We start from the raw sequence: 19,701 nt of genomic DNA on the forward strand, positions 1-19,701 counted from the left end.
TAAATATTGCGTGCCAAGGTCAAATCTTTAAAAGGAAGTCATTTACGTGAATCTGCGTGGTTGCTGTAGCAACTCTAACTTTTTAAAGATCGCTTTCCGCGAACGTTTCTACAAAACCCGCCATAACCCTGGTGCAAGAGAATATTCAAGCATGGCTCCTCCTAACGCAGGAGCGAACAGAAAAACGCAACAAAGTTTGGCAACTGGAAGCATTGCAAGCAAAAAGTCTCATTACACAGCTGGTGTTCAATCAACTATAAGCAGAAGCAGGTTCGGAGCAAACAGTGTTCAGGCGTCCAGAACAGTATTGTCTTCTTCAAAGAGTGGTAAAAATGTAACGGAAGGGCAAGTGAAAACTTTTAAACCTCACGTAACTGTAATAGATGCTGACACTGGGAGAGATGTTACACCTCAACCGCTATTGTTTCTCAACCCTTCACAAGTTAGGAAAAACCAGAGTAATCTTCTTACGGATCAGGGCAGCCAAGGCGCGGGTACACCGACAGACCTTCAGTCTCAAGCATCTATCTACCAAGGAACCGTAAACCAAAGCACAATGTTTGGAGGTGGTCCATTTACTAGGTAAGAAAGTGGATTTTTGGATTTGAACACCAATTTTTTGCTTTTAAATGCATATAAGTTTTGGGCGTGCTGTGCACCTGAATAATTTGTTGGTGGAAATTTCTAACTACTTTAGTTGGATGTTTGTTTTACAGCAGAAAATTCAGTGTAATCATCTGCAAACAAGATAGTGTAGCATGCTATATCTGTAAAATAATGCTTTTGTAAAATAACCACTTTGGCAAAGCTTATTTTGCAGCACACACCCCATATTAGATATTAGAACATCTTTTTTTCATTGGTTTATATGCTTTAATTTTCAATTTTTTCAATAATCACTGTTCAGTTAATCTATCAACAAAAATGAAGAACCGCACTTCTTCTGTTGGAAGATAACTTCATTTACATTGCAGATTGTTAGTTCATCTTCTGCTTAAATACTCATAAAACTACTAAAGCATCTGGCAGTTTTGAATTTCAAATAGTTTGAACAATTTGAATAGTTTTCAAATAAATACTTTTTATCAATGTAGAAATCACTTTATTTTTTTTGAAACGTTAAATGTTTAGTGTTGTTACTGGACGATTATCCTTATTGAATTAGCTTGTCTCAGGATTAGTTAATGTCGCTATTATTTGAGAGGAAGATATTTCTCTCTTAAAGTTGTTGCTACTCGCTTGGCATTGTAACAGCCACTTGAACTTATTTAACATTTAATTCAGCTAATTTTCAAATTACTAGCATTGTGACCAAATTAGGCTATATCAAGGAATCAGTGTAGCAAGTTAACTCAACGCTATTTTAAAATCATCAACACATTTTACTTTGTAAATGAATTTAAATTGCATTTAAATCTTTGTTTATTGGAAATTCAGCTGACAGTGATTTTCCCTCAGTTCGATATTCAAGATTCAGCTGTGAAACGGACACTATCCATTTTACTATAGGGTTTAGTACAAACCAACTATACCTCTTATGGCACATCACACTACTCAAATGCATTCTGTATGTGGCCGGGGGTGTATCGTAGTATTGTGAATGTGGCCAGGGGTGTATCATAGGGTTGTGTATGTTGCCAGGGGTGTATCATAGGATTGTGTATCTGGCCAGGGGACAACATAACTAACAATGAGTTATGTTGTCTTTGAGTGACAACTGTATCGAACCCCACAAAACTCCATCAACTGTCCACTCAGCATATAAGTATGCTTTCATTTACCGGTTACCATTTATAAGGTCTGAGATGGCATCTAATACACAATTGAGCGAGAACATATTGGTTTGCTCACCTACTTACAATAAAAAATATTTAAAGATTGTCTTAATTCAGAAGGATGTGATAGTTTCCTTGCTTGTATTTATCTTGAAATACTTGAAGCACATAACCTGAATGTGGTATTATGCCAAGTAAATAAGTGCTTTGCTTGTTTTCCTATGTTATCAATTTTCTATTTCGTGTCAAGTTTATATTTTCTAGGATAAGGGTAGTCATATAACTTGGGTCCTCACTGTCGTGAAGACAAGTGAATAGCATGGGTAGCGAACTATTATATCCTATTAATATATCCTATAGTGAATATTACCAATTAATACTGTTTAAATTAATCAGTTTAAAAAAATGGTAGTCTATGCCTCCAAAGTGCTGAATATTGCATTAACTTCTCTGTTGTATTTTCTGACACATCATACACTAGTAGTTTGCCATTGCTTATCACATTTTCATTGCACTTACCAGCAACCAGTAGTTCATGTAAGTCAGCACTGACTGACTAAGAAAGTCAGAATTTGGAAGGAAAACTTTTATGAGTATCATCTTCCACTGCTAAAAAACTTTTTCTAGGAGCTGTTATTTACTAATCTGTTTGGTTAGAGTAACTTGTGTTGGCTCCTCATTCTCATGCGACAAAATCATGTGACTCAGATAATTTGAGATTGGATCAAATTGTTTTGCAGATCAGTTTTCTCAGCGTCAGGAGCTGCTAGCGAAACAGACACCGTGTCTGTTAGTGATGATGTTGCCATAGAAACGACCTCCCATCACGCTGCCACAGCCACAACTGCGACTGCACCCGCTGACCTTTCAGCCTGGGGTCAGCTACAGAGAGAAGACGCAAAGGAAGATCTAAGCGAAGCTGATCTTGAAAAGGAAATCACATTTTCTCTAAAGGCAGGTCTACTGCGCTGGTTAGCTATCATGTCGATATCAACTGTTGATAAGATCATCGACATTGCTTCTGGTATGTTTGGACTCGGAAAGGTAATAAAATTATTGGTGTTTGTTGTAGGAAACGCCGACCATCTGGTTGTTAGACATCACCGGTACTTGTCACTCAAATGAAGAAGCGTCTGCCAAAGAAATTAAAGAAAGAAATGAAAAGTATGGAGAACTGTGCAAAAACAGAGTTGGCAATGATCTCTACACCGAGCGTGGCATGGTCACGTTTAATGATGCACCAAAGCTTAAAGTCGTTCAAACGGGTGAGGTTCTTGTACCGGCAGCACATATTTGATTAAACAAATATGTTTCTATGGTTGGTGAAACACGCAGATCGCTTGCTGGTAATATCCGATCTCTCTCTTTCTCTCTGGCAATTCGGCTACCGGTATTGGTAAAACCTTCAATCTGCTGTCATTCTAGATAAGATTGGACACAACGATGTTTCTGTGACGGCCACCAACTGGGACATGTACGACACATTCATGCTAACCCAACAACTTGAAGATGCATCTAACCCAGAAAAAAATGGTAAATGTTTCGATTGACAGTCTTAACTTAACGGTAGGGCCACCGTCTCTAGTTTTCAAATGAGGTGTATGGTGTTGTTGTTCTGTGCTTTTTCCGTTTTGACTCCATCATTTGATACAACAACACTGATCTCTACAGCATTGAACCCATATATATGTTATAAAAAAATTGATCTCAGTAGATTTTAATTCATTCATATAATGGAAGAGTACTTATATGGATAGCTTTGCTTATAGGGTACAAGAGCATTGATCTATATGGCTTTTCTTTTAGCAATGCAGTGTAACCGCAGTAATCTCTTTAGCCTTTCCTTTCACCGTTTGGCGTGAACAGCATTGATCTCCGTAGTTTTCAACTCACTAATAGGATGTAAGAGAACAAATCCCTTTAGCTTCTAATTCGGCCATACAGTATAACATCGCCGTCTTCCAACTTAACTAAAGCATACATACATTGAGTAGGCTACTGCGTAAAAAGACATATTGTGGTTTGAACAGGTGACATCTCACTTTCCGCGAGACCAGCGAGTGGCCAGCCCGAAGAAGGAGATGGAGGAGCCAAGATACTTGGAGCCGCTGTTGACAATATCGCTCGAAAAAGTTTACAGACCACAGCCACAACACAAGGTATATTATTTATTATTTCAAAGCTATTACTAGGTGTTGTCTTTGGGATGTAAACAACTACAGCACTTTTAGAACACTTTATTGGGTTACGTCTTATACGGAACCCTTTCTGTAAATAACCGTTGGATATTGATGTCATACTATGTAATGCTCCTTGCAATTTGTGGAAATGTTTGAAACACTTGCTTTGAGGGTGGATAGAAAAGCTGGGACTGCTCTGGTTTCAAACTGTTTGCTTTTTACTATTAAAAAAAGGAATCTTGTTGCCTGAGTCCTTCATGATGGTTCAAAATTTTTAATATTCCTACTATAACTTTGTTTGCTCTGTCCTGAATTTACTATAACACAAAGCATAATGTATACTATTTGCAAGTAGCATGCAAGTGATACTGCCCTCAAGAGCTACACATCGTTGCTACTTAAAATATCTCGGTTTGTCAGGTGCAGTCACTGTCCATGTAAACCTCCGTTGCAGGTACAGTTATTAGCAGGATTGTAGAAGATTCTCATGCGCCGTTGTCTTCATCAATATCCGTATTGGGTGGGGTTGGGGCTCATACTAATGAGTCTGTCGAAGAGATGCAGCAAGAAGTTCAAAATAAGAAGAATGACTTGGTACGTCATATATAATAATACTTTTTAAATTAGGCCTGTTTGAAGTTGTCTTACCATAGTATGAACAATTTCAACCGAGTGAGTTCTGGAATTTTCAAGTCTGCATAGGTAATTTTAGGTGCTAGATTTATTTTCCATTCTTCGGTAAAATCAATGCGAAGTTACTTTTCGGTTTCATCCTGCTTTGACTTTTTACCTTTCAGTCTAGTTTTGCACAGATATTCTGAAGAATATTATTGGCTATATTGTTCCTCTTTTTTTGCCTATTACATATTTTATGCCATAAGCCTTCTGTCACCTAAACTGATGTTGTCAAATACCATATAATTTAAATGTGCTTTTCTTGTTTGTGCTTGTAGATATTAGCCTCTCAGAGCTTCAAAGACAACCTCTTTATAATGGAAAGGATTATTAACATGAACACCTACCAGGCGAAACTAGCATGTTATAGAGGTTTTGAGCCATGCATATCAGCTCTGGTAAGTTTAGACCCAAACCTACAATGCAACTAAGTTTGATTTTCTTTGCTTTTTATTACTTTTGACAATATTTGTATTGTTAGGAAGAAGAGACCAGCTCATCAGATGGTGCTGTACCTCCCGCTACCAGTGCAGTGATTGACTCATCCATAGCAGTCGTTGCGCAGGGTCCCAACTTGGAGAGGCTGTGGTGCTACCTCTGTCCCCTCACCAGAGGTAATTCATTGTAATATCATTAAAAACTTGAAAATGCTTAATGATCATATTATCCTCTCACATCTCATAAACCTCCAAGCAGTCAGCTCATGAACTTTGTAGACTTTTTAATACTAAGTATTATTAACAAATTCAAAACTGATGTGATATCATGTTTTTTGTGCTTTTTGTTTCGATATTTTAAACACTGTGTAAGTTTTCCATTCTAGCCACTAGTTTTATTTTCTGAAAGGTCTTCACTAAGGACACTCCTATTATATTTTAAATTCAGATCTGGTAAGTTTTTAGTTTCATGATGTGTTTCTCAGGAAAGAATGTCAGCTGCTCTGCTTGGAATCGCACTAATCCTGACCTGATTGCATTTGGTTACGGACAGTTTGAATTTGTAAGTCAGAAAGGAGGGCTGATCGCTTGCTGGTCACTCAAGAATCCAGACTATCCTGAGAGGTATACCTAACTATAATTATCTTACTTCAACGGTTGTATTCAAATCTAATTAGCGTTGAATATTCCTTGCTTGTGATTTTTTTACATAATATTGCTTCTAAATACATATTCTATGTAAGGTTGACATGGTGCATATTGTTCCATACAAACTCATTCATGTGAAATTTGTTCTAGATCCCCCTAACCCGGATGAGTATAAATTTTTTTTAACACCAAAAGTTGTTAATGGCGTTGCGATTATCTATTTGCAGGATCTTTCACAGTGAGGTTGGCGTTACTTCTATGGATTTCTCCCAGATAAACCCAAATCTTCTTGCTGTCGGATTTTATGACGGGACGATTGCTGTGTACAATGTGAAGTACTCGGAGTCTGACCCTGTACTAGATACTTTTGAGAGCAACCAGAGACACACGGCGCCAATTTGGCAGCTCAAGTGGATAGAGAAAGAAAAAGGCAAAGGTTTGTTAATTTGTGTTGAAAGTTAATCTCCTTGTCATGTTTTTTATCTTTCAAACAGGGAGGCGGTATTTTCGGGATATTCTTTATTCTTGGTAGTGGATTGTATCGCCAGCTAAATTTACATGAGTTCAGTTAGGGATTTGAATATATTTGTAGTCAATGCTGCACGCGGGAAGCTTGTGATCAGTCTACAAGTTGAACTAATAAATCTCGCTTGGTAAAACTGTAGATAAATGCTCAAGTTATCATTGGTTGTCACAAGTTCAGTTGCTGAAGCCTTTTATCTCTTCTCAGACAGTCATTCCGGAGGAATCTTTGAGGACTTTTCAGTTTTTAACGAAACATCAACGTTCTGGTAGATTTGTTTATTTTTAACATGCTAGCTGCTTCATTTGTTCTTCCTTCTTCTAGAGCTAGCCTGTGTTCACCAGAGCTAGCCTGTGTTCACCAGGCTTCATATTGTTCCTCCATTTTGTAGAAAAGAAAAAGCAGACATCAAGGCGTGGTTAGAAATTACTATTTGTCTATTCGTTTACTTGAGTTTGTTAACAACTCTTGTTGATCTTTATTCTATTCAGAGTTTAAAAACCGGTGTGTTTGTTGCACTCCGCAAGTACCCTCTCCTTTACCATACATTCCCTTTGTCACCTTACCCATCTCCCCACTACTTGCTATCAACCCGGAATTATCAAGTCGTTCTTGTCTCTTCAACCGTACCATTGTAATTACTATTTCACTAGGTGATGAAAACACACAGTCACAGGAAGTGCTGATATCCATATCTGCTGATGGTCGGGTCTGTCAATGGACCATCAGGTAAGGTCAGAATTTAGTCTAACAAAAGTTTTTCATGGCACAAATATGTATGCGCATACAGCAGTTTATAACTGTTTGGTATTTTCTGTTTGACGTTCAGCTTTCTTGGTTATTTCTTATTTCAGTACATGGTATAGAGAGGTTTATACTGTTGAGCATGCGTTTTACGTTCAACACTTTTTATCACTGAACATTAGCTTTAACTGGCATTCCTTTTTACACAGTTCCAGCAAGTTAAAAATGTTTTGCTAGCAGTTTTTCTATTATTTTCCTTTGTTTTTCATCTTTTCTGTGCTTGAATTGAAAGGAAAGGGTTTGAGTGCGGCGACTTGATGAAACTCAAGCGGATCCAGTTGAAGCAGCACGTGGGAGGAAAGGCTAAGGGAGAGAAGAAAGGAGACGCCCTCATTTCAAGATTAGCTGGAGGTTTCTGCTTTGCCTTCAGCCAAGTTGATCCAATCATGTGAGCAAATTGGCTTTAGCCAGAACATTCTTGCGTTTATATGATGTTATGGCTATCACTCCTCTGGCCTTTTTGACTACTTTCAAACCTTCAATAGACACGTTTAAATATGACAGATTGGGAACATACATGAAAGCCTTTTTCATCAAATTCGTCAAAAGCAATATTTTACTTCCTTTTATGAGAACAAATTCTCCGTTTCAAAAATTTGTTTAAGCATTCCTCTAGATTTTAATTCTAACCAACTATAACATGCTGCAATGTGTAAATCTTAGACTCAGTTAAATTTCTGTTTATTTTCCATCCGTTTTATATAACATGCCAAATGATAATAGACTTGATTGGTACCCGCAGAGACAAGTTCTAACATAGTTTACAGCTAGCACTTCAACTGTGTGTTTGTAGCTACATGTTGTTGGTTGACTCACGACTTTCTATATATAATAAATAAGTTTCTCTTAGCTTGCTAGTTACTTCTATTGACATCTGAGTATGCCTATAATTTCAGCTTCTAAATAAAGCAATTTTTATACAGCCCGCTCCTCCCACCTTACCAACTCCTCGTATTGTTTCACTTACGTGTAGGTCAGTTTTAAAACTCACCAGGCAGGTAGGAATGACACTTGAGTTATAATCACTCAATAACACAAAGCATCTTGAGGGATCACAATCGTGCACTCCGCAGTAATCACTATGCCATGGCAAGCATGCTTTGACTCGACTCTTGCTAAGTACTGCGGACTCGTGCATCTAGTCTTTTCGCAAAGCAATAGTGAAGTGCTTGTTCCACATTTACTGCTGGTTTTATTCCACTATGCGGTGTAGGCTGTCTTGGAGATGACAGCTCTAAAATTTTGTTCTAATTGAATAGCATGACCTGTTTTCATTATATTCTGCGACTGAAATCAATAGTTTTAAGGTTCATCGAGATTTATGTCATGCACAATATTACTTATTGATTTTTTTTTCTCTGATCATTTATAAATTATTTTATGCTATTTTTTTAGTTTTGTATCTTTTATCCAAAGTTAAATATTGCCCCTGCGTAAGTTGCTGGTCATCTTCTTACAGGTACATAGCTGGAACAGAGGAGGGCTACATTCACAAGTGCTCATGTTCCTACAATGAACAGTATCTTGAGACCTTCGAAGGTCATGGTGGACCTGTCTATGACCTCAAATGGTCTCCTTTCTGTAAGAATCTCTTTCTCAGCTGTTCCGCTGACTGGAGCATACGGTAAGCTGTACATCGGCATAGGGGTTATTTATTGTCTATAATAGCCAGTATAATATTATTAATGCTATTTTTCAAGCTATGGCTAGGCAGTGCAATTTGAAAAAGGCTATGTGTTATTGTGTGTAACAGCTATATATATAAACCATTTTAATAGTAAATTTAGTTTATTGGTGGCTCTTCCAGCCACTGCCTGCGACCTATTATTATTAAAAATATGATCATTTTCTAGACTTTGGAGACAGGACCGACTGAAGCCAATATTGAGCTTCTTTTCGTCTACAAAAAGTGTGAATAGCGTCTGCTGGTCACCCTACTCCTCTACAGTTTTTGCCTGTGTCAATGACCATGCTGTCGAGGTAAGTACCTTTAGTGGACTTACTTTTGCAGCATACCTGTGAAGTGCTCTACATCGCTGACTGTTTGACTACCCATTTCTTTTGGCTTTTTATTATTTTGGAGTTGTCTTCTTTTGCCACAGCCTGGTAATTTTTGGATTAACATATAAACCACGTTAGCAATGACGTCTGGCATTTTGCTTCAGCTTTGTATTAACGAATAGCATATAAACTTTTTGGTGAGCTCACTTCGAAATTAATAACTAGAGATACTAAAAAATAGCTAGAGAAATTAGCTATTAAAAGGTCAGTTGAGGAACTCTTTGTATTGTAGGTTTGGGACCTCGCCCAGAGCACCCTTGACCCAATCATAGTCGCTGCTTCCTCCGGCCCAAAGATGACCACTGTCACCTTTGCTTCTAACTCCGAGTCTATTTTAGTTGGTGACAGCACTGGGCAGGTGTGTATTTGTGCTGAAATGACAAATCAGTGTACAGTCGGCGTGGGTTCACCCAACATTTGAAGGTCTTGTGCAGCGAGTTGTGTATCAGTGAACAATCAGTTTTTCTGATGAAGGCTTTTCCAGCAGAGGTTAGCAAAACTATCAGTGGTACTATCACAAGCTGGAGGGTCTAGAATGCTCTATTATTGTATTTCACCTTTTAACCTAGACTACACACACATATGTTCTGGCAAACGACTGCTACAATAGCTGGCTAAAAACATAGAACTTGTCTGTCAGTTTTTATATGCAGTGACACTGATTGACATTCCCGCTGAACTTGCTAATAACTAGAATGGCACCTTTTTGGCGTGAAAATCTGTAGCACAGGACCTCTGAACGCAGGTTACAATTTCACGTTTTATCTATATTTTCTTGTGACTACTGGCTCAAAGTATTTAAAGTAAATGCCGATGAAAAAACTTTGTACATAACGGAACATTTATGTACATGACAGATGTACCTTATAAGATGTCTAGGCCAAATTTTGAGCATTCCGAACATAAAATGTAATGTTTTTCATGTATTTCAAAGAAAAAGACATCATGCATGAAGTTTAAGGAATAAAAATTGTTGGGGTTTTGTTGTAATTATCATTGTGCTTTTAATTACTGTATATAAGCATAAATAATTTTTTGGTGAGAAAATATCAGAACTAAAAAGTCTGGCGGGAAAAAAGTGGAGCCAAAAGTTCCTGCGCCAAGAAATCTGCACCGGAAAGTCTTAGACCGCTAAAAACACCCTGAGCCAACTGCCGGACCCTGTGTTATAAATGGGCATTTATTTATTTAATCCAAATAATATATTCATCGGTATTGCAGCTGATAAATATTCTGAATCGAGAATTCTAACATTGAGGCCTGCTTATGACAGCATAGGCACTGTCTTGTAGGCCTGCTTAGGACAGCATAGGCACTGTCTTGTAGGCCTGCTTAGGACAGCATAGGCACCGTCTTGTAAAAGTCGACAGTGATTGCGTACCTTATTCCTCCCTACCTTTGGTTAAATCCAGCAGAGACAGTTGGTTATCAGTTTCTACATTAAGTGAGAGAATTGTGAATGTAGTATGTAATGTTAACACTTCTTACGTAGGTATTAATACAACATGTAATTATTCCTATAATATGGCATTATTACATGTCGTAATGCCATATTAATGTTCTATCTGGGTGATACAACATGATAATTTCTCCTATCACCGAGATAGAGCATACTGCCACTCTATTGCCATAGAGTGTTCTATATATGATGAAAAAATCGCATGGTACCACAACTTCCTTCTGAGTAATGTTGGAAATGCTAATTACCTAATGTTTTGAGGTTATGCTAGTCTTCCGCCTGTTAGTCTAGGACTGTTGCAGCCTTTTATGCTTCTCACCAGTAATGAGAATATATTTTGTTCACTACAGGTGCTCATCTACCAACTCAAGGGAATGCTGCCGAAGGCTGAAAACCAGGAAGAGGCACTGAGTAAGATTGTAACCACCTCCTTAGCCAGTCAATTACAGGAAGAAGAGGAGGCCGGTCAGGATGAAGAGCAGCGACCTACCACTGCACTCGCTGAGGAATCTTAGGCTATGTCTGCATAACAAAACTAACTCCGTCCACTTGGTATCCCAGGCATTCTCTAGCCATTTTCAGGTCTGATTTGAAGATTATATTGTATATACTTTCAATTTTGTTTTACTATTTGATCATTATTTTACAAGAAAAAATAAAAGATTTAGCAGTTCTGGCAGATAATTGAAGGTAACTGAAGACCTATATGGCAAGTATAACCTCAGATAGACACCAGACTGGTGCAAGGTCAACTACAGCAATCCAGCCAACAATGGCAAACAATGGGCTATATGCTTGCTTCCTATTTTCAGCGACACGTAGTTTTTGAGGCACAGCTTCTTGATACATAAATACACTTATAAAGGAGCTGCTCTTCTAAATCATTCAATTGAAAAAAACCATGATTGATTATAAAATGGTACTGCATGGATTAAGTGAAAACTGTAGTTAGTCATGAATCTTCTTATAACATAACACACATTAAACAGAATTAAAAGGTGGTAATGAGAATAATGATATTAGAGCTGATGTAATAATGGTAATAGAAATTAATTGAAAGTATTATGTATGATTTTATTTCCTTAGAAACAATAATTTTGTGATGCCAAAAAAGCAAAAGCATGAGGACTGCAAAGTTGCAAGGAGTAGATATAATATCCGTAACAAGGCTGCAAGGTTGGAGAAAAGGAAGACCAGGTTAACGATGGCAGCAAATACATGAGTGTGTACTGACAGGCAAGAGTTACATAGGTTGATTATCAGCAAGTTTACAGTGACAAGGTAAGACATGGCCTTTGAGGCAAGGGTATATACAGAGAATTAGTTGAAGGATGGTCAAGAAATGCAGGCTGAGATGAGGTAGAGGTATGCCCGCTTGGATGGGAATAAAAGAACCAATATTAACCAATAGAATCCAAAAGTTCGCAGTGAGGTAAATTTGAAGAACTATTCATTCCTGCAACTATGGCAGTAAATGCTATCTCTATCTTCTGTAGCAATGAGTATGATACTTGTATCCCTAATATGCTAGCATTCAAGTGCTGTGGTGAAAGACAAAACGATATATTCCTAGCGGATACAAAGTAGCTACACTAGACAGCAGTCACTTGTCCACTGGACATCATATTATGTTCATCCTCAGGTATTGATTCATCGTCGTCCTCAAGAATAAGGTCAGCTGAGCTTTCAGAGAGCATCAAGTCGTCTTCCTGTGACTTGTAGTCAGCGATGGCGGAGTGTAAGGTCATTAGACGGCAGAGCAAGTAGCCATCCATCTGTCTCAAAGCTGACTGCAAAGGAAATAATAATATAAGGTTGTTTAGGGATGGTCAGACAACAAGGCTCAGCAAAAACTCAAAAAGAAGTACAGTGCACCCTTCAGGATACGATTTTGATTCATTCCAGGGTTGGCATCGTATGGTACAAAAATCGTATGTAGGGGTATAGAAACCATAGTAATTACGTATATAATGCAAACATCCCCTGGTAGAAATCGGCAAAATTTTATACAAGTGCTGTACATATTAAAAACTAGTAACAAAATAGTATGTTAGCCTCAGTAAGTATAGTTACCTACAGTGACTTTGTTGTATTTAGTGGTTATGAACTGCAATGAATCGCAACACTATAATTAATTTACCGTAGGGAGTTCTTACCTTCAAGACAAACGTACGTGTAACATACACTTTGAATTCACCTCAAATAAGATTAGCTTACTAAAAACACACGCACACACTTTAAGCTAAGCTTTAGTGTGTATTTTTAACTAATTTACTGAATTTCAACATTTTTGCCATTAAAATTTTATCACTTATTCACTTCTGTCGTTGCTTTTGCTATAACTTTTAGCGAGCCTGTTTGAAACTTTTTTGAATTTAATTCGGCAAGCAAGCACGAATGATATTGTTTTTTGTGATGGAGTGGATTTTTGTCAACAGGTTAAGAGAAGTTGTCTGCCACTGACCTCTTTGAAGAGATCGCAACTCCAACTTTGCTACTGATTTTGAAGGGAAATACTACCGTTTTACCCATGAAAATTGCTAAACTCAGAGAAATCGGTCATCACATCTCTTTTAGTAGTTGTGAAAATATTTTCGGCGAACAGCATTCCGCCGTCTTTGTTAGTTTGAAAAATGACGTGAGTAATAAGCACACCGACTGCCAAATTTGAACTCTGGCAACAATATGGTTGAATTTGTACGGTGAAAAACTATTCAGATGGTGAGGTGTAAAAATCATCATGTTCCACTTGGTAAGGTGAAAAAATGGTATATCAGGGTGATCGTATCCTGAGGGTGCACTGTATTAGGAAATAAATGCACATGAAACAGGTGTAAAGTTGCACACATCCCTTGAGGCTGGTACATACTGTTAACAATTGCAGCACATACTGAACATACATATATGTCTGATATGCTAGCATTCAGATACTGTGATGAAAAACACAGCAAAGCCTTGTATGTCCTTAGGGCGTTCATCGTCGACTATGTGCGCTGTAAACCAATGGCACTGACAAAGCACCACGGATACGCCGGGAGAGTTTGCAAGTAGTCAAACTTTCCTGATAGCTCACCAAGCATCAACGACAGCCCGTACAATGCGCGTTTTATTTAGGCGATGGTGATTCGCTGTTAAGGATAGCGTGATCTATTTATTTCGGGATATGATGCAGAACTAGTATTTGATTGGAGCACACGGAAACAAAGAGGTTCCGTCGAGATAAATAAAAAGAATGAGAGCACTACGTCGCGGAGTATTTGCTGATGTAAATTTGGATGGGTTTGTGATAGTCTGAACACTCTGATCACCAAGTCACCAAAGTATTGTGGCATCAGTGCCGGAATACGGCAATATAGTGCGAACCAGCCTTAATTATTGCACAATAGCGCTTTTACTATAGGCAGCAAGTTTGGAATACTGCCAGACAATTATCTATGCAACGTGGTCGATATAGAACTTGCACCATAACAAGTATTAATGGCTACACTACCTATAGCAGTAATCTCAAAGCTACAAACCAATCCAACATGCGCTACAATGTGAAAAGGTTCAGGAGAAGACAGCAACTTGCATCTAAGGTCATTGAAGTGATAAAATCACTCCATGCGGCTTCTTTTACACAAATTTATTAGCGAAACAACATTAATGCGCATATCTTAAAAAGAGATGGCATAGAGAAGGTAAATAAAGCTGTAGCTGCATGGCAGCTAAAGCAAAGTTTACAAAGTATGCATTTCTGGGATAAAGCAACCAAAGGTTATAACCGGCAGCCACATGAGTCAGAACAGAAGACTGAAAAAATAATGCCTATCCAGTGATTTGTTTTCTTGTCATGCAATTCCATTTATTTTGTTTGTTTTTCAGTGAGCTTTTTGACATGAAGAGCATGCATGTTGATATATATATTTTTTATTTATTTATGACAGAAAGGGGATAGCTGAATACAATACATTTGCTAATAAGTTGCTGTCCAATTAAATGCAAGCTTCAATGAGTTTGCCAAACCAAAGTTAGTCTGACCAAAAACATTTAATTGTAAGCTTTTACACTTCAATTATTTGGGCTGCTTTTTGTAATTGAAGCTTCCGACATCGAAGCAATACCTTGATAGTCATATGGCCGCCCTCTGACCGCTACATTAGCTTATACCAGCAGCAAACTACCAATTGTTTAAATAAAAATGATAGACAAACATACCATTTCTCTGCGAAGTAGCGCCAGTGATGCTGTCATTGTTTTAGCTTGGTCTGTGATTGAACTGTTTTGTAAAGTGAAACTGTTCACACCCTCGTGTTCCTACAAGGTAACACGACTGATAATGTGCCTTAAAACAAAAGTCAAGGTTGACAAATGTTAATCATACCATAAACAATATATATAACATTTCTGTGCTCATAACAAGTTGTTATGAGCAAAGAAATGTTATATATACTGCAAGAACTGTTATATACACTGCAAGAACCATAATATATATATATATATATATATATTATACTACAATATATGTATTATATATATTATAGTATAATATATATTATGGTTATTGCCGTGTATTAATCTATTACTTACTTATCTATTACTACTCCAGGTGCTAGAAGGTTGCCAGTATACAAGTTTTGAAAGATCATATTAAAATAATATTATATTGAGCCAAAATAATCTATCAACAAAAAACTGAACTTGTCACTACACAAAGACCAATTCGCAGATGTGGGGAGCTTATGAACTACAGCAACTAAATATGTTTGGAACAGTGTATTATATGTACTAACATTTATCATAGACATCTGGGCAGCATAGATCTTAGCAGATTCCTGCCACTGACAGTTGACAGAGTTGGCAATGATGTTGAGCGCTTTAGGAGCCTTTGGGAGTCCAGTAGCTTGGAGGGCAGCGAGTGGTGAATGGGAGGTCATTTCTGCTACTACCTGAATAAAAGTTAAGATAGTCTTACACAAGATAAAAAGCCTTATAATTCGCTGTAACATATATAGCTCCAAGACAGCTAGAGCAAAAGTACTGTGAAACCAACAATCTACTTGCATCATTCAAGTAGGCAGTACCTTACGATTGAATAGATTTAGGTTGGGCAAGTCACATCCTGAGTCTCCAGCAGATGAGGAGTAAAGACTGATGGTGATAAGGATGATGATGCTAAGGATGGTGTGCTAAGGATAATGATACTCTGATGCAAACACTAATGTAGAGATCTCGTGGGTCAAAAAACAAATAAATAAGGAAATAAATGCAAACAGACGCTAAGTTATTGAGCTGAAAGAGAAAAAGTGATTCAGTCAAAAACCAAGCAACTAAACATTTAAAGGTGCAAATGCACTAGGAAATATGTAGGGCAATATCGTGTCGCGTGGCGCCAATCCGCGCTGCAACTCGCCCGGCGAGTTGATCTTGAGTGGTAAACTAGACTTACTCAATCAGAACTTTATCGCACATGAGGTGCATTTCGATTTGTTGTGTTTCTGCAAAATACAATGCTCCTGCTGCAAATTTCTTTGTGTTAATAAAAGATTGAAATATTCTCAAAATAAACAGAGAATTGTTCGTAGATTTAATAAGAGCACACGTCCTGTCGACACAACACAAAAGAGTTAGCAAAATACCCACCCAGTTGAAAACCAACATTTGAGAGTCAATGGTAGCGATGAGAATAATAAATATTAATTATATTAAAAATGACTAAGGTAAATTATGTATAAAAATATTATCATTAAAATTGTAAGAATCGCTTTTTCTTATATTCTTATAGTGTGCGATTCGCGAAAGTGAGATAGGCCTAACAAAAGCTGTTTACGTCGTTGTCTATATGCCATATTTAAATTTATTAACAGCTTCGAAGAAGCTAGCGAGTCAGGCAGTCACCATTACATTTTTGATGATTTCTGATTTGTTCACAAGTAAAGAGCGATCAGACTTTAGAATTTATAGGTGAAAGACTTGCAAGGAATAATTTTAGGAGGAAAGATGTAACTAAAAAATAAATGAAGCATTGTGTGAGAGAGTCATTAGGTAACGCACCAGCTTAAATGCTGTTAATAGTCTTTTGAGGCAACGGCGAGGTTTTTTGTTCTGCTGTTGACTTAAACAACATTATTGGATTGAAGCTTTGGTTTTCAAGTTTGCATTATTTGCGTTTAGATAATTGAAATACAATTGGCCTGGAAAATGTCAAAAACTGACAGATATATTGATGAAGCTTTTACGAGACTTTAGTGCAAAAAGTTCTCGAACCCTTCCAAAAGTCTTAGCAGCAGAGCTAATTGATACTAAAAACTAATAGCACTCCTTGATCATTACAAAATTCTTTTAGTTCCGCAGCAAATACTGAATCCATCAATGTAATTATTATAAAATAATGTTAGAGCGTAATTATGTCATTAGTTTGCTTTCAGTAATCAGCATCAATATAAATGTATGTCTACCGATGCTTTTCTAGCTATTATGATGCTTTCTTCCATGCAGTCACAATTACCTACTACTTGTTCTAGTCATTGCAGCCAAGGGTCTGGCAACGACACAGCTCAAAAGTTTTTGTTTTCTAGCTTTTACATGTAGTATTTTTTAACAGTAAAATACTTCTTTCAATGGCTAACAGGAAGCTGTAATTTGAAGATATAAACAGTGTCTAGACTGTAGATATAACGGTAAAATCTACATACATAACATCCGAATGTATACCATCACAGATTTAACGAAAAATCTAACAATTATTAAGCTTTACAAAGAATAAAATGACACAAATCTGCTTTCTGAAGGGGGTGGTATGTTGCCCGAAATAGTCAAAACGCCTGAAACTGCAATTGTAAATCAATAATTGGACAAAGGAAGTGCGATTAGCCTAATGGCAGTGAAAAGGTCAGACACAATAGAGCTGAGAATTGGAGTTTAGATAACGTGTTTTGTCATCCATTAGCACTCCCTCAAGATAAAAATACAACACTCTGAAGATTACCCTGCTGTTGGATAGAGAGTACGTTTACCTTTAAAGAGACTGACTCTATTATTACTTAAAAGATGATTTTGTTTCTAATTTAGGTTTCATAGCGAAGATACTGGAGCAAATTATGGACTAGCCCTCATGACTTTTTATTATAATTGAAGTGCATGATGCAACGTTAACTATTGAAAAAAACAATTAATACATGCATGCACACTTTAAATACATATTTACACTTGTACATTTTTCATCCTTGTCAAAGTTTGTAGAGCTACCAAAAGGTTTAACGGTAGATGACTCAGAGAATAGTAATAAAGTACTTGGTAATAATCACTTGTAGTACCAATTGGTAACTACTAAAAACCATCAACAGTGGTGGTGTGCTGAGAACATTTCATTATTTACATTTTAGTGACATAAAATTAGGGTGAGACATAAGATTACAAAAAATGGAAGCTGTAAATATTGAGCTAACAAAAAATTACTCTTATCATAATAAAATGTCATAACAAACCTTTCAGACTGACCACAGAATACATGTATGCATGATGCGTACACCTGTTTTTTTTTAAACTGTAGACTTCATGTGAATAGCATAGGAAAATAAAGAGCACGACTAGGACTGAATCTACAAAGACTTGAATCAGAGATCAAGAGAACATAACTAATGCAACAATGCCTCGTAATTTCAGTATTTACTTGTTGCTAGCCAAGGCGACACCTCACTTATACATGATGTCTGAATGCGATGTCGCCTTGTTGACTTTCACAACATTTTTTATGTAACAACTAGTTCTCGCTGGCTATCCTTCATATCTATGTTCACGCTAATTTCTTGTTCATATCCCTGATCATTGTAGATCTATGTTGGCTTAGCTGAGTAGTGGTCATCCTCCCCTTGGACTTAACATGTTCCAAAATAAAACAATTAGCGTATGCATATTTATATTCATTTGGTTGAGTAATATGCTGTTTACTTTTTATGCCTATTTTTTTAAACAAGATCCCTGCTAAATTCTCACTACATTGTTAACTTACATGCGCTGTTATTTTTTAGCATCTGTTACTTATTTCAGATGTCAGGCTATTAGGCTTTTGACAAAATAAATTCTTCAGGAAAAAAGCATTATAATGGCTTCACACAAACTACATCTCATGTGAACTTGTCTTCAACGTCTGAAAATAACACATTATTAAAATATCCAATTGACTTCTAAAAATTGAACTAACAAGAAATTTGAAAAGAGCGTAAGATTACACTTCAGTTTTCGACTACTTGTTTTTTCTCAATAGATGTTCATCCGAACTTACAAAAATTAAAATAGCCTTCTTATGCAGACGATACATATTATTTCATACTGCCGCAAAGCTATGTAAACAGACTTATTAGAAACTCAAAAGCTGCATGCATTACGCAAAGCGTGTACATTTAAAAATTGACCTGCGGCAGTTCTTGGAGCATGTCACTTGACAATTGTGCCTGATTTTCAAGATATTTCTACTGCTACCTGATGCTTACCGACATGACACATAAGCTGTAAGCTTTATATATACTGTTTTGTAATCTCTGTAATTTCTGTAATCCCTTGACTGTTTAACAACCAAGAGTAACTAAGCTAGTGGTCTAACAGGGGTACACAAAACGTAACTGCCATGTGTCAGAATAACTCCATCCATTGTTGAAAGTTTTAAAACTGTATGTGAATTATATGAATAGACGTCAGTGTAAAAAATGCGAAGCCATATGCTTGTATAACATAAAAGTTTTACGTGTTTTATTTTAAATTATGTTTCCATTTCTTCTTCGCCACATTCTAGGGCAAAATAAAGGGTCAGCAACACTCCTACATACCCCTTCGGACAAATAACGCAAAGAAGCTACAATTGCAAAGCCTTTCCTGGTAATAAAATAACTTGTTTGTATTTTGCAAGCAGAAAAAATTGTATTCAACAATACCGTTCAGGCGTGAAGTACCCTACACCTGAACGTAAGAAAAACAACTATGAAGTATCTTAACAAGTTGGCGCTTAGAAAATATTCTTCACCCGTTCCATTAAATACAGGCGTATATAAAAAAATACATACATGTACTAGTAATTAGTCCTCCTGATAAACATCATAGCGCGGTATTTCTGAGCAAAGAGTGCGTAACAATATGCTAGCGCGGTCACTGAGCTGAATTATTG

General features: G+C 37.0%; 2 protein-coding genes across 2 annotated transcripts; one reads left to right on the plus strand and one right to left on the minus strand.

Annotated features, from left to right (window-relative positions):
- Positions 1 to 151: 151 nt before the first annotated feature.
- LOC137400394 (dynein axonemal intermediate chain 4-like) lies at positions 152 to 11,144 on the plus strand. Its single transcript, XM_068086721.1, has 16 exons — positions 152 to 582; positions 2,516 to 2,729; positions 2,848 to 3,040; positions 3,201 to 3,308; positions 3,806 to 3,934; positions 4,410 to 4,549; positions 4,909 to 5,028; positions 5,112 to 5,244; positions 5,553 to 5,691; positions 5,943 to 6,151; positions 6,892 to 6,967; positions 7,275 to 7,430; positions 8,502 to 8,666; positions 8,896 to 9,022; positions 9,336 to 9,461; positions 10,913 to 11,144. The coding sequence occupies exons 1-16, from the start codon at positions 152 to 154 to the stop codon at positions 11,075 to 11,077; spliced, it is 2,631 nt and encodes an 876-aa protein (XP_067942822.1). The 3' UTR covers positions 11,078 to 11,144.
- Positions 11,145 to 11,615: 471 nt separating this feature from the next.
- On the minus strand, positions 11,616 to 19,688 carry LOC137400045 (leucine repeat adapter protein 25-like). Its single transcript, XM_068086353.1, has 4 exons — positions 19,601 to 19,688; positions 15,335 to 15,490; positions 14,760 to 14,858; positions 11,616 to 12,352 (listed from the first exon to the last, which is right to left on the minus strand). Exons 2-4 carry the CDS (start codon positions 15,476 to 15,478, stop codon positions 12,155 to 12,157), a joined length of 441 nt encoding a protein of 146 aa, XP_067942454.1. The 5' UTR covers positions 15,479 to 15,490; positions 19,601 to 19,688; the 3' UTR covers positions 11,616 to 12,154.
- Positions 19,689 to 19,701: the final 13 nt, after the last annotated feature.

The sequence above is a fragment of the Watersipora subatra genome, chromosome 7 (genome assembly GCF_963576615.1).
Source record: "Watersipora subatra chromosome 7, tzWatSuba1.1, whole genome shotgun sequence".
Lineage (NCBI taxonomy): Eukaryota > Metazoa > Bryozoa > Gymnolaemata > Cheilostomatida > Watersiporidae > Watersipora > Watersipora subatra.

What these genes read in the sequence shown, in the direction of transcription:
- LOC137400394 (XM_068086721.1), top strand. Translation starts at nt 152, where the DNA reads ATGGCTCCTCCTAACGCAGGAGCGAACAGAAAAACGCAACAAAGTTTG. An exon ending in AGCCATGCATATCAGCTCTG is followed by an intron (nt 5,029 to 5,111) that starts GTAAGTTTAGAC and finishes TTGTATTGTTAG; the next exon opens with GAAGAAGAGACCAGCTCATC. An exon ending in AATCCAGACTATCCTGAGAG is followed by an intron (nt 5,692 to 5,942) that starts GTATACCTAACT and finishes ATCTATTTGCAG; the next exon opens with GATCTTTCACAGTGAGGTTG.
- LOC137400045 (XM_068086353.1), bottom strand. Translation starts at nt 15,478, where the DNA reads ATGACCTCCCATTCACCACTCGCTGCCCTCCAAGCTACTGGACTCCCA. An exon ending in CCCAGATGTCTATGATAAAT is followed by an intron (nt 14,859 to 15,334) that starts GTTAGTACATAT and finishes GTTACCTTGTAG; the next exon opens with GAACACGAGGGTGTGAACAG. An exon ending in CGCTACTTCGCAGAGAAATG is followed by an intron (nt 12,353 to 14,759) that starts GTATGTTTGTCT and finishes TTTCCTTTGCAG; the next exon opens with TCAGCTTTGAGACAGATGGA.